Source organism: Aspergillus tanneri, assembly GCF_003426965.1.
Source record: "Aspergillus tanneri strain NIH1004 chromosome Unknown AapTan_6_pilon_pilon_pilon, whole genome shotgun sequence".
Classification (NCBI taxonomy): domain Eukaryota; kingdom Fungi; phylum Ascomycota; class Eurotiomycetes; order Eurotiales; family Aspergillaceae; genus Aspergillus; species Aspergillus tanneri.
The window spans coordinates 371,023-383,520 of record NW_022984633.1 but is presented as its reverse complement, the minus strand read 5'-3'; the positions used below and the strand labels follow the sequence as shown (position 1 = coordinate 383,520).

The window sequence follows — 12,498 nt, the reverse complement described above, 5'->3', positions numbered from 1 at the left end:
TCTCGGATGACGGGCGTCAATCAGTTTACGTTAACGAGACTTTGGTTTATTCTAGTAATACCTGCCTGGTTTTGGTCATCACCCAATTACCCGTGGGTGGGTAAGTACACGAGGTCGTGGGTACCCGCGGTGGCCAAACATATCAGACATGGTAATAAATAGTCACACGGACCAATACATGTGCAAATAAAAGTAATTTATCTCAATGAATCAGTAGTTTTATACATCGTAAAGTGTCCTAGTTGGAAAAATTATGCAAAAGCGTCTCCTTACGGGTACCAATGGGTTTATTGCCAACGACTTTGTCCAGTAAAGTTTATTAAATCCAAGGCACAGCTAAGCAACTATTATTATACTTGGCGCCCGTTCTTCAAACCTTGATTGTCAATGCATGACGACATCAATGCGTGTTTGTCTCTGCAGATAACTCTCCAAGATGGGTATCGCTATCAGAATATTAAAGCAGGATACTATCTCGACCGGCGAACCCGGATTGTCCGGACTGCATAGTGTGGGCGTTGTGCACGAAACGACGTGGTAAATAATCGTCGTGCGACCTATGCAACAGCCGAGTTACGCAAGCTCAGAATTTATTAAGGACTAGCTAATTACTCACTAGTAGTTATAGCTATCCCTAGTAATTAAAATGTAATTGAACAGTTAAGTGTACCCACGGATAAACATGCCTCTGTCCTGATATCTCGGAATTCTCCATTAAAGGCTCCATTGAACACGTCATTTAATTCAAGACGTCTTAGACACAGGCGAGTCGACCTATGGGCGCATCAATGGGCATATCAACAGTAATAGACATAAAAACCTTGACAGATAAATTGATTGGCTTGAACTCAATTTGATGGTTTTCTCGAGCCCGGCCCCAGGATATATGTAGACACAGAAACCCTAGTAAAATTCACAACAATCCACGGCGGAACCCATTTCCTATTGGCTACAGGCAGGATTTTCGACCCCCGGAAATCTAGGAGGAAAGCCAAGGTAATAAAATAGAACTGCCGAATGGGAGAGATACTCGAACCGATATCCTTTCCAGTAACCACCGTCTGATGACGCCAAGGAGGATAATATTGATATAGAAAATATAACTAGTTACTAGCCTTTTATATGAAAAGCTTCAATAACTGCACTTTGACAGCCTTAATTGCCTACATATCCTAACAGTTAATCTGGAAATTTTGGGCATGCCCGTCCTTGCCTTGTTGGAGGGCTCTACTTTTGAGAGCGACCTTTTGGACCGCCATCTCGTATACGACTACTTGACGCATAACGCCGAAGGAAATCCTGAAAGATGGCGTTACGAACTTTGGGTGCAAAACGCTGATCGTATCGTCTATGCTATCCATGGTGGCCCAATGGCTGGAAGGAAGAATTTCCAGGCAACTTCCTGGCAGTGCGTTCGGCCAACTGAGATCTGGCAATGCAACTGGTTAGAGGAAACCGGAACCATTGTGTCGCTAGTATACGATATTCCTAAAAAGAAGATAACCACTTTTATGGGGTTTTCGAAAGGTCACTGGGAGAAAAGCTTGGAAGCTCATGGTGACAAGCGAAACACCGAAGATTTAGCTCGTTGGCGGGAACTCGCCAAGATCGGTATCCAGACGGATCGCCACCTTCTCAGTGAACAGACAATTATTGTGGAGGATTTCCGTGGACCAGGCGATCTCTTGCCTGTTAGTATGGACACACCAACTCTCTAAAAGTAATAGTGACAACTTGCTGGGATACTCAAGCGTGAGTTAGTCAATATTTGGCATTTAAGTTGAATCCTCTTGCAAAAAGATTTCCAATCTATGCGGTATTAAGCGATAAGGGTATGTGGTGTTAAGAAACTTGTTTAAATAGCGAGAACCTAATTACCCAAGTTGGTTGCCAAATATGATTCTCGGCCCCTATAGCAAATATGTTATAGTCACGAAAACCCATAACTCCATTTATCTTGTAGAGAGCCATCCTTCCATGATTAGTAAATTAAGGATCCTAATCAAGCTAATATAAATTCATCATTAAACTCCAATAGTCGCCGATAAACAGTAAATATTTGCTAGGAGCTACAGGCGGCCTTTGGCCAAAAAAAAAAAAAAAAAAAAAAAAAAAAAAAAAAATTGAAAAAAAAAAAAAAAAAAAAAAATTGACCGAATGAATATCACCACTACTCCCGGTGCTACATGCTGGGCTCATTTATGGCGTTCAGAGAGAAGAGAATGTGTGAACAAACCCCAGCATAAAATACCACAATTCTTTCCTATGACCTCACAGATATTTTGCAACCGCTAACTTACAATTAACGTAATATCATTTAGATTACTATGTGACAGTGTTATGCACCGGCCACGATAATAAATATTCTCCCTGATAGTGTTTGCATTCAACTCACCGTAAATTTAATGCCAATTTTTTATCTCCTCTCCGTTTCCCCCACCGTAGTGGAACTAGTGAGAATCACCTTTAGATGCCCCCTTGCTATGGGCGCATAGTAATCTCGGAGCTCCATCTCGTCATCTGTGGTACCATCGAGGCAGAAGTTAAATCTCCGAAACATGTGCGCGAAAATAAGATACAGTTCGGCATGTGCGAGGCTGGTTCGTTCTCAACCGTCAGCTATGCCTTGAACATTTAGTGAACTGCAAGCGCACTTGATGCCAATACAGGTGCGAGAGCCACGTGAGAAAGACAAAAGGTACTTTTCCAGCTGCTCACGGTCCTCGTCTTTAAGCCAACGCTCTGGGCGAAACTGCATTGGGTCTTTGAAGACATGTGGATCAAAGTGGTACACGTAATGACTAGAAGACACGATTGTCTAAGGGTAGAGCATGTTAGAATATTACCACAGGCTATGGAACATAATTAGGATTACCTTTGCGGGGATAAATTGTCCACATAGAGTTACTCCACTATCAGGAACGATCATCGGAAGTCGTCCCGGCGCCCCCTGGGTAAAACGGAGGGACTCTTTAACCAACCCTCTCTATTACTTGTAAACTGGTAATCCAGAATCTCGTATCACACTATTTAAAGGCTTACAAGATAAGGAAGTCTTCCTAACTCCTCGATTTTAATCCGTGTCTGTGGGTCGGGCATCGAGGAGCGGAGCTCATTTTTCAGCTTTTTTGCAACCCATTGCTGTCTTTCAGCATATGAAAGGTACCCTTTATCAAGGAAATTGCGGTTGCTTCACCGCCGGCAAAGAGAAGAACCAGACCTTCCGCGGTCAAGTCCTGAATTGATGGTGCTTTTGGAGACTCTGAAATCAGTTGGTCGATAGCGGTATCGAACATAGTGTGATGGGATTGTTTGTGATGCATCCGTTTTTCGGTCAACTCCAGCAACATCCTGTAACATTTCTAGGTCTCCAGTTAGTACTTGACTATCTTATTAGATTAAATAAACTCACCTCCTTCATATCAATTATGGACGAGATTTTAAGTTTCTTTGTTATAAGGCGGGGCAAGTAGAAAATGATACCAAAGATTGCTTCAAGGCTCACTGGAAAATGCTTAACCCACAGCGATCTGTAGAGAACGTCGTCCATATCCTCTGCTGGGGGAAAGTCGAAGTCTCCAGAATTTAGTGCCTTGAGAGACTGGCCAAATGTATATCCTAACAGCATATCAATTGTGACGCAACTGTAGCCTAATGAAAGATCTACAGTTCTTCCATCATCACTAGCCCTTTCTAATATTTCCGTAAATCGGCTCTGAGACCTCTCTAATAATGGCTGTATTTCATTAATCGCCTTCTGAGATAAGTGCGGCTGAAATAGATCCCTGCGCGGCTGAGCGACCTTCGTATTTGTCATACTGAAATGGGACCCTTTAAAGGGAACCCATAGAACTGGCTGTCTTTCGGGAATGGTGTTCCCATCTTAAATACCGTGTTGTATGCTGCAATGTCGCGGATATGGAGCTCATTCGGGTGTGTTCGAACAATCGGTCCTACGAGCAAGTTTAGTTGCTACGGCCACTTAGTCTTGATGCACGTAAGCGTCTAACCATATAGATCATGCAAGCGAGGAAGCATTTCGGTATACTGGCCACCTTTAATGAGGTTGTAATATGTTGAGTATAAACTCGAGGCTGCAGCCAGCTTGGGGCCGGGAAATCGAGCGAGAGGATGTAAAAATATGCGATATATAATCTTTGCAGAAACTGCAAAGAACAAGATGCCAAATATTAAGAGCAGAGTATACACAGCAGATAAGGCCATAGCTTGTACTAGTTCGAGGTTCACAAAGGACTGTGGTTCTAACAGGATACTAACTGAGATTGTATGATACTTTAAAAACAAGAAATGTCATAGAACTAAGCTCGGCATTTATATTGCTGCCTATCCATTAAAAGCCGTGGCTCTAACACACGCCATTTCTTGTTTAATGAGTATAGAAGCTAAAACGCTTTAGGTTTATTGAGTGGCCACAAATTTGGAAGAAGCGCTGACGCTAGGCCTAGAGTACACGGAATCCAGTATTAGTCCCTATCCCGAACTTCCCCGGCATTCATTGGGTTTAAAGGAAATCCTACTCCGTAAGATCTTGTCCAAGTAATATCCTGTCAATTACAACAGACCCACATACCTTAGTGTCCCAATTAGAAACTTGTGTATGGTGGACAGTAAACTTTGCGGGCTTCAAAACATACACATAAACTTTTAGTTTCATTTACTGAACTCTGAATAGCTCTGCGCAATAACCAGCACGTCAGAACATTCACAAAGGGTCCTTATTTGCAGTAGTGTTACATCAGTCAGTTGGAAGTTTGCGGAAGCTGAAGCTCCACATTTACTAAAAACAGAGGTTTTTCTCGCATCTTATGTCCTGCTGATGCACACAGAAGTAAGACCAAGTTCTATCTGCCTAACCAATTAAAAGTGAATGACCAGCGAACTGAAGTCATGACGTTGCGAATACGCGTGTACCAGAAACAAACCCCAATCAATAAATGAAAAAATAAAAGAAAAAAGTTTCGAGTAATCTGCATAGTGGCTGGCCGGATATCGGTATTCCTGCTACGTTGCTACTACTAACGACAACTTCCTTATACTCAAGAGCAGCTACCTAGGTAATATATCTGTCATAAAAGATTATATAATTATAAGACTATAAATGCATATTGATTTTCCCCTACAGCAGTTTCAAGTGTAGCTTATGGTATAATGCCCCCTTTTTTTTTTTTTTTTTTCGGTATTTATGATGGCGGGTACGACGGAGATACATTCTTTATTCGCTGAGAGAAAGTATGCGTGTCTCGATTACTACGATGTGTCGGTGCTTAGCAAAGCACAAAAAGTGACCATAGTAGAGGAAATGAGCAATATCCTTCATGCATTCCTCAAATATATCGGGCATTCCCATGAGGTACCCGAGAAGGATAGTTGCCTTCGCGAGTCACTTTGGAGATGGGCTCGAACGGAGCTGACCAGAGCGACTTCCTGTGACATCGCCTCACTCAATACCCTCCTCGAAGAGGCCGTTTCGAGCACGGAGGGCTATTATCCTGTCGCATCTCATGAGGTGAGGTTAATGATGGCCAAAGCCACAGCTTTAGCCATCAGCCTGGACAGCAATTTCCTCTCCCCGGAGGCAAAAGAGAAGCTTCCACATTCGCAGAATCGCTTCTGGCAGGGCCTGGAGCCAGAGGATGTATGGTCGCCCGTATTTTTTAATTTCGTTGGAGAGTGTGCAGGCCTTTTTGGCGCCAATAATCCTTTGCTAGGTACGTTGGTTTCTTCCGGGTGGTCACGTTGGCTTGACGGATGCCTGTTGGAAGAACAGCTGTGGGGAATAGTCCAAAATATAGGAGATAAAGAAGGACAAGCACTGGATACCAACTTCTGTCCAATTGAGGACTTTCCCTACTACCTTCGGACTCTAACGGGGGCGCCAATATCATACTGTGTCCCAGCTTTTAAACCATCGCGCGAAGTGGAAGTTCCGTATTCCGTGTGGTTTTCTTATGCGCCGGCTTTAACAACGGTTATTAATCTTGGAAATGACTTATTTTCCTATCCAAAAGAGGTTTTTGATGGCGAGAAAGTCAACTATGTCTCGCTTGTAACTCAGATAAAACGGGCTTCCGGATGCAGGTCGCGGTTTGCAGAAGGGAGCCTATGGACCTTCCGAGATACTATCTGCGATCTGTTCCAGAGGCTGTTGCAGAGCTGCGAGGTTCTTGAGCAAGCGTTCAAGGTTCCTCGTCAATGCAATGAAGCAGACGAAATCTCCAGGTATGGCAGCACGAGCTCTGATTTAAACCTAGCAAATTATCTGTGCCATGAATTCATACACGGGTATCTTGGTTGGCATGTTAATTCTCCTCGATATCGCCTGGACTCCCTGAGAGCTCGCTTGACCTCAGATGCTTCAGGGGAAGTTCAATGCAATACTACTTGTATTTAATTACAGATCTGGAACAGGGGGGACGGAGCAGCGTTGTATTCTGATTTTTCCTAAGAGCTGTTGTGATACAAAGGAAGATTGATTGTTCTTATTTTCATCTAAGAAAACTTGAGTATCTTTCGGTGGCATTCAATAAATACTGTATTTCTAATTAATTTGATTAGAAAAGGATTCTATTCTGATATAGAAACTTTTCCCTTATTCGATCGAGCCGCTATTTACAACATTCCCCCTCAGGATCGCCTTGCTAGCACGGCGGTATTGGACTCGCGAAGACCGGTTATCCCTCAGTAAAACCTGTTGTAAATAGAGGCTCCATCTAGTAGAAGAGTTGGAACCTGGAACCTGATTTGCGCAATTTTGCCAATTTCTTCCTAATTTGGATAAAATGATGATTCATCTTAATTTTTTACCATTACTTACGGCTGTTTGGTCATTACATCTATAAACGTCGGGATTGCCTATATCCCTCATGAAATTAGATAAAATTTGTCTCTATAGAATATGCAGCATAGAAATCTATTAGCCGAAATATGCCTACATAGAGATCTTTGCGGAGATCGGAGCCACAACGGCTCAATATAATAAGATTTCTTATTTCTTACACCTTACCTATGTTGTTGATCTGCAATGGGATGACGTGGAAAGATCTTGCGACTCACTGTTATGCCTATCCCATATGCAAGCGTTCCCCCATATTGAGGAAGTCAAGCTTCAGCTTTTGTATCTATCCGATGTTAATTTGGAGTATCGTTGAATACCATTCTTATTACTCTACTGATTGATCCCTCCTGTTCCACCCCGACACTCCTTTCTATTACACTCAGTCAAACCTGACAGGTTCTGTCAGACATACCACTACATCACAAGGAGTAGCGCTGTTGGAATTTTGGATGTAGAAAATGTATTACTAGTATTCTGCCTATTCTGACAGGTTCCAAGAGTCCCAGTGTGGACCGCGTTTCCAAAGCCTGGCGCCGAGAACTTTAGTCTTGGCGGGTTCCAAGTCCGATCTAACTTGGAGAGTCGTGACTCCTTACGAGGTCTAACTGTGACGGATAGACCTTACAGAGAGGATGATCACGGGGAGAAGAGGCCATCCAGTAGTACTAATAGAAATGACCTGTGACGTACGCTGTCGCACGCGAAATCCCCCGAAATTGCGCGGAAATAGCTGTAAAATACGAAATGAATAAAAGTATGCTTTATGAATTGCCCAATTCTGAACTTTAACATTCTCATACTCTGAAGCAGTCAGTAATTAATTATTAAGTATTATATAAGTGGTTATATACTTATTAAAAGTTCCAACAAAGTATCACACCGTCCAATGGTGCTGGACTACGAGTCTAATGTCCACCCCCATTCGGCACCATCCGACTCGAGATACCCAGAACCACATACACTTGACCGTAAAGGTCGACCTCTTCACAAAACATCGACCAAATCTCCATGCGGCGCTCACCCAGTCTGGCCGCTTCTATGTCTCGGTTCTGCTTCGCTCCGGCGCGCTGATGACGGTTCAGTTGCGACAGAGCTTCCACCAGACAGTGTCGCTCATACTCCGCCAGCTCAAACAGTGCCCGTTTCTTCGTGGTCACGTCTCCACACACGCCAAACTCGGGGAAATCGATGGAATTCAGATTGCCCTCGTCCTGGTCGCGTTCCGCCGACCCAAGGTCATTGTACATGCGACACATGGTCGACAGGTGTCGACAGACCGCGGCAGAGAGATACTTCTCACCTATGGTGGGAAAGCAATCTCCGCCGCCCCCGCGTGACGTCAGCGAGGCGCCCAACAGACAACTCACGAATGCAAAGGCGTAGGGGCAGGAGATGTGGTCGGCGGAGATGGTGCGGACCCAGTTGAAGAAGGTGTTCGTTTTGGTCGAGGTGAAGGTCGAGACCTGGCTGGCCCGTCGTTCGAAGCGCGTGCTGTCCTCGGCTTGGGTGGCATGAGCAAGAAGGTAGGTCCGGAGCTCACGTTTCAGTATCCTACGGTCCCACACACTGGCCGATTGAATCTCCGGGTGGTTGAGAACGTAGTCGAGGAATCTTGACAAAACGTGAAAGACCTCGTCATAGCTTGGGTGTTTGGGGTCTTTGTGACCGTTCGCCTCACTGTTATTCCGCTGCATGGCATCTTCCTCTGGGAGTAAATCATGAATGAGCTGGCGGAGTTCAGGCATGCGGCCCTGGAACGAGGGCCCAGCCACTGCCTCGATGAACTCGTCGACTTGGAAATTCAAAAGTGCGATAAGCATCATCTCGTACAGGAACGAGGTGGACGCGTACGTGCGGATCCGATTATTGCAGCTGGTCCAAAAGAACGGAATCACATCAAAGTACTTGTCTTCTTTCACGTCCTTGCGGAAAAAGATGTCGAGCCGATGCGATCTCAGGAGAGGATGGAAGAGGGCAGCTTCGATCATCGAACTGCGGAGCTCCCATTCTGGGAGCGAACTGAATAGTGGCGCCAGGTGGAATAGCTTGACGTGCTTGTCAAGTCGTGTGGGCGAGACGTTTTCCCAGAGTTCGGATCCCGCCACAACACCCACAGGGGAGCTAGCCGCCTTTAGTGCTGCCAGTCGGTATGACCCGGCCAGCAGAGGAGAGGAATAGCTGACCTTCTCGATCCAGAAGCAGTTGCTGCTATGCGGGCCTATGGATTCGAGAGCGGCAACCCCGCGTCCAATGGCGGTTTCTAGAGGTTCGCGAAGAGGGTCAAAGAAACGCACACGTCGAGCCTCGGCCAACACCGAAGTGAGATGGCCGTCTTCGCAATGACCCGAATAGCTAGGGCCGAGCTCACAGACAGCCGTAATGATTTGACAGATCAGGCTCTTTAGGGCGCAACACGTTCCCTTGAGTTGCCTGCATAGATTTTATGTCTTGGCTCAGGGCAGTGGTAATGGTAGCAAAACTAGTAGCCGGAGGCCGTCTGAAATTGTCCCGTATAGTCAAACTTCAACTCTTGAAGGTTTGCCTTGGTCTCTTTCCCAGGAACAAAGTGACAAGGAAGAAAAAGACAGGGAACAAGAGAAACCAGAGTATTTTCTTCCCCGATGTCGGCCACAAAATTAGCCATCTTTGGCTGTGTCCTGCTGCCGGGGATAGCACACAGGCTATGGCCTTCACAATCTGTCGCCTTGATATGGTTCATCTCAGCCTATGTGATCATCTTCTGCCTTGCCATCTGGAAACTTTATCTATGGCCGTTCTGGTTCAGTCCTCTACGTAATTTGCCCGAACCTCAGGTGAGCTCTGCCAATCCCCCCGTAGCTTTGGACCGGTGATGGAAGTCCTCACTGACTATCTGCGAATGATAAGGGAGGTGAGCTACTGGGAGGCCATACCAAGCTACTTCCTGACGAACGGTCCGGTATGCCCTTGCACGAATGGATCAATCAGGTGCCTAATTCCGGGCTGATTCGGTATCGGAAACGATTCAACAAGGAGATCGTGTTCGTGACAAGCCCCAAGGGCCTCTCGGAGGTGCTGATCCAGAAGAATTATGAGTTCTCCAAGCCGTACAAGCTGCGGCAAGGTCTCGGGAGGATTCTAGGTGTTGGACTTCTCATTGCCGAGGGCGAGGACCACAAGGTAGGTTGAAGATGCCTTTCTTCTTCACGACCTCAGCTAAACGCTAAATGCATCTTCAACAGATCCAGCGCAAACACCTCATGCCCGCGTTTTCCCACCGACATATTATGGATTTATATCCGATCTTCTGGGACAGATCGGTCGCGCTCGCCCAGGAGCTGCAGGCCAATATCGACGGCAGGTCGAATGTATCCAGCAAGGTCGTTGACGTCGCCGACTGGTTGGCCCGCGCAACGCTGGACATCATAGGAGCAGCTGGGTTCGGGGAAGAATTTGACACAATCCGACATCCTGATAATGAGATAAGGAAGGCCTATCGGAGTGTCCTTGAGCAGAAGCCTCCGAAGGGAACTTTGAAGATCCTTATTTTCCTGGCTCGGGAGCAACTCATCAGGACATTAGCTCTCCAACGCAACGATAGCATCGCAGTGGCGACTAGAACGTTGACCAGAGTCGCCCGTCGCTTGATTGCAGCAAAGCGACAGAACCCGACGGCAGGTGATGCCAGAGACGTCATCTCGGTCGCCCTGTCATCAGGGAGCTTCAACGCACCATGCTCGAGAACCACCTCCTGACATTTCTCGCTGCAGGACATGAGACTACGGCGACCTCCATGACCTGGGCGGTATACGCCCTATGGCTATATCCCGAGGTCCAACGCCGACTCCGCGAGGAAGTGCGCAGTCGCCTGGTCCAGAATCCCCTTCAACGAGATGACTCTAGCCAGCAGCCCATGACGGCCGAGCGCTTGAATAGTCTTCCGTACCTTCACGCCGTTTGCAACGAGGTGTTCCGAATCTATCCACCCGCGGGTTGACCAGACGCGTGGCCGTCAAAGACACTACGATCCAAGGGCAACACATCCCGCGTGGCACGGAAATCGTCATTTCTCCCCGAGCCATAAATGTCTCGCGAGAGCTGTGGGGGGACGATGCAACTATATTCAACCCGGATCGATGGCTTGGTCCAAAGCGAGCCAACAGTGGAGGGGGCGTAACCAACTTTTCGTTCATGATTTTCCTACATGGTGCGTGTGAATGCGTTTGCTGTAGTACCTTTCGGTGTTGAGCTGCTACTGATTGAGTGCTTTTACAATATCTAGGACCTCGTTCCTGCATTGGGCAAGGCTTTGCCAGGGGAGAATTTGCCAGTTTGCTACGGTGATGGTAGGAACGTTTGAGATGAAACTGGAGGACAAGACAGCGGACATCATCATCGAAACCGGGCTCACGTCTCAGCCCAAGGGGGGTTTAAAAGTGCGACTACGTCCAGTTGAAGACTGGCAGGGCGATCCTGTTTTTCTTCTTCTTTTCATTGGATCGGATCAGTCAAGGGGCCATGTATGCATTTGTGGATATAGTTATATATCGACCAAAGAGCAAGAAGGAGTGTTGAAAATTCAGGGTATGAACGATGATGGCGCTCGGGCAAAAATAGACAAGCCTTTGAGAATAGTAACAGAACTTGCATCACCCAGTTTAGTATTAGATATTCTGATTTGGTTGGAGCTGTCGTTGATTCTCGGAAATGATAGGAATGAACACCGACATGCGCCGATGCCCAAAATGGAAGTCCGACCACATTTACGTATTCATTGAGTGAGACCCATCTAAAATAAGACGATGAATAGATGTTACTTGCACTCGGCTTTGGACTTTGTGGCATTGTTCACGTCTATCTCCAATCGTAGCATGAAGACTACCACCATGAACACGACTACAGACAGAGACCAACGCGTCTCCTTAGTTGAGTCTGTCTTGACCTCTCAAATCGACTGGAGAGATGATCCGCAGTCTCTGATTCTGCTAGTCACCGGTATTCTGTCCGGTTTGTATCTACTCAATACCCTCCAAGCACGGTTCCTGCAGCTCAAGCTTCCTGTAGTCGGATATAGGTCCTTTTGGGAGCCTGGCTGGGTTGCTGGACTACGATTCTCGCGTCGCAGTCAACCGATCGTTCGGGAAGGATACCAGAAGGTACGTCCATTTACTGCAAAAGAGACAAGGCGAGCAACGCAACTGACAGACTCATGCAGTTCAAAGACCAAATGTTCAGGATCCGACGGAATGATGCCGAGATCATCATATTGCTGCGCACGTACGTGAATGAGCTGCGAGATATGCCCGAAAGTCAACTCAGTGCTATGGAGGCTCACATTAAGAATATGGTGGGTTACTATACCATCGGGAATCTGAAACTGGTGCGAGAGAGTGATCTTCACCGACGGACACTACAGAAGAATTTGACCCCTGCTCTGGGGACGCTGGTTCCCTCTCTGCAAGACGAGCTGAGGTTTGCTTTCCGGGCAGAGATTCCCGACTGCAAGGAGTGGACGCCGGTTCATATCAACGAGCTCACTGTGCGTATCGTGGCCCGCATCTCGGCTCGTGTCTTCGTCGGTCCCCATCTCTGCGCAACGAGGAGTGGCTCTACTTAAGCATCCACTTCACCAAGAATCTCGGGATGACCAGAAACCTCCTTCG

At 46.6% G+C, this 12,498-nt stretch overlaps 5 protein-coding genes across 5 annotated transcripts; 3 read left to right on the top strand and 2 right to left on the bottom strand.

Annotated features, from left to right (window-relative positions):
- Positions 1-1,199: 1,199 nt before the first annotated feature.
- ATNIH1004_008185 (uncharacterized protein) lies at positions 1,200-1,718 on the top strand (the record flags this gene model as incomplete). The annotated part of the gene is made up of 1 exon (XM_033572798.1): positions 1,200-1,718. One exon carries the CDS (start codon positions 1,200-1,202, stop codon positions 1,716-1,718), a length of 519 nt encoding a protein of 172 aa, XP_033423350.1.
- A 698-nt stretch (positions 1,719-2,416) lies between these two features.
- On the bottom strand, positions 2,417-3,817 carry ATNIH1004_008184 (cytochrome P450; the record flags this gene model as incomplete). Its single annotated transcript, XM_033572797.1, has 6 exons — positions 2,417-2,597; positions 2,655-2,818; positions 2,876-2,986; positions 3,043-3,141; positions 3,216-3,362; positions 3,413-3,817. The coding sequence occupies 6 exons, from the start codon at positions 3,815-3,817 to the stop codon at positions 2,417-2,419; spliced, it is 1,107 nt and encodes a 368-aa protein (XP_033423349.1).
- Positions 3,818-5,206: 1,389 nt separating this feature from the next.
- On the top strand, positions 5,207-6,412 carry ATNIH1004_008183 (uncharacterized protein; the record flags this gene model as incomplete). Its single annotated transcript, XM_033572796.1, has 1 exon — positions 5,207-6,412. The coding sequence occupies one exon, from the start codon at positions 5,207-5,209 to the stop codon at positions 6,410-6,412; it is 1,206 nt and encodes a 401-aa protein (XP_033423348.1).
- Positions 6,413-7,761: 1,349 nt separating this feature from the next.
- Positions 7,762-9,292, bottom strand: ATNIH1004_008182 (terpene synthase family protein; the record flags this gene model as incomplete). Its single annotated transcript, XM_033572795.1, has 2 exons — positions 7,762-9,188; positions 9,229-9,292. 2 exons carry the CDS (start codon positions 9,290-9,292, stop codon positions 7,762-7,764), a joined length of 1,491 nt encoding a protein of 496 aa, XP_033423347.1.
- A 185-nt stretch (positions 9,293-9,477) lies between these two features.
- ATNIH1004_008181 (uncharacterized protein) lies at positions 9,478-12,452 on the top strand (the record flags this gene model as incomplete). Its single annotated transcript, XM_033572794.1, has 8 exons — positions 9,478-9,669; positions 9,743-10,015; positions 10,078-10,513; positions 10,606-10,777; positions 10,837-11,042; positions 11,186-11,271; positions 11,635-11,991; positions 12,051-12,452. The coding sequence occupies 8 exons, from the start codon at positions 9,478-9,480 to the stop codon at positions 12,450-12,452; spliced, it is 2,124 nt and encodes a 707-aa protein (XP_033423346.1).
- Between the last annotated feature and the right edge of the window lie 46 nt (positions 12,453-12,498).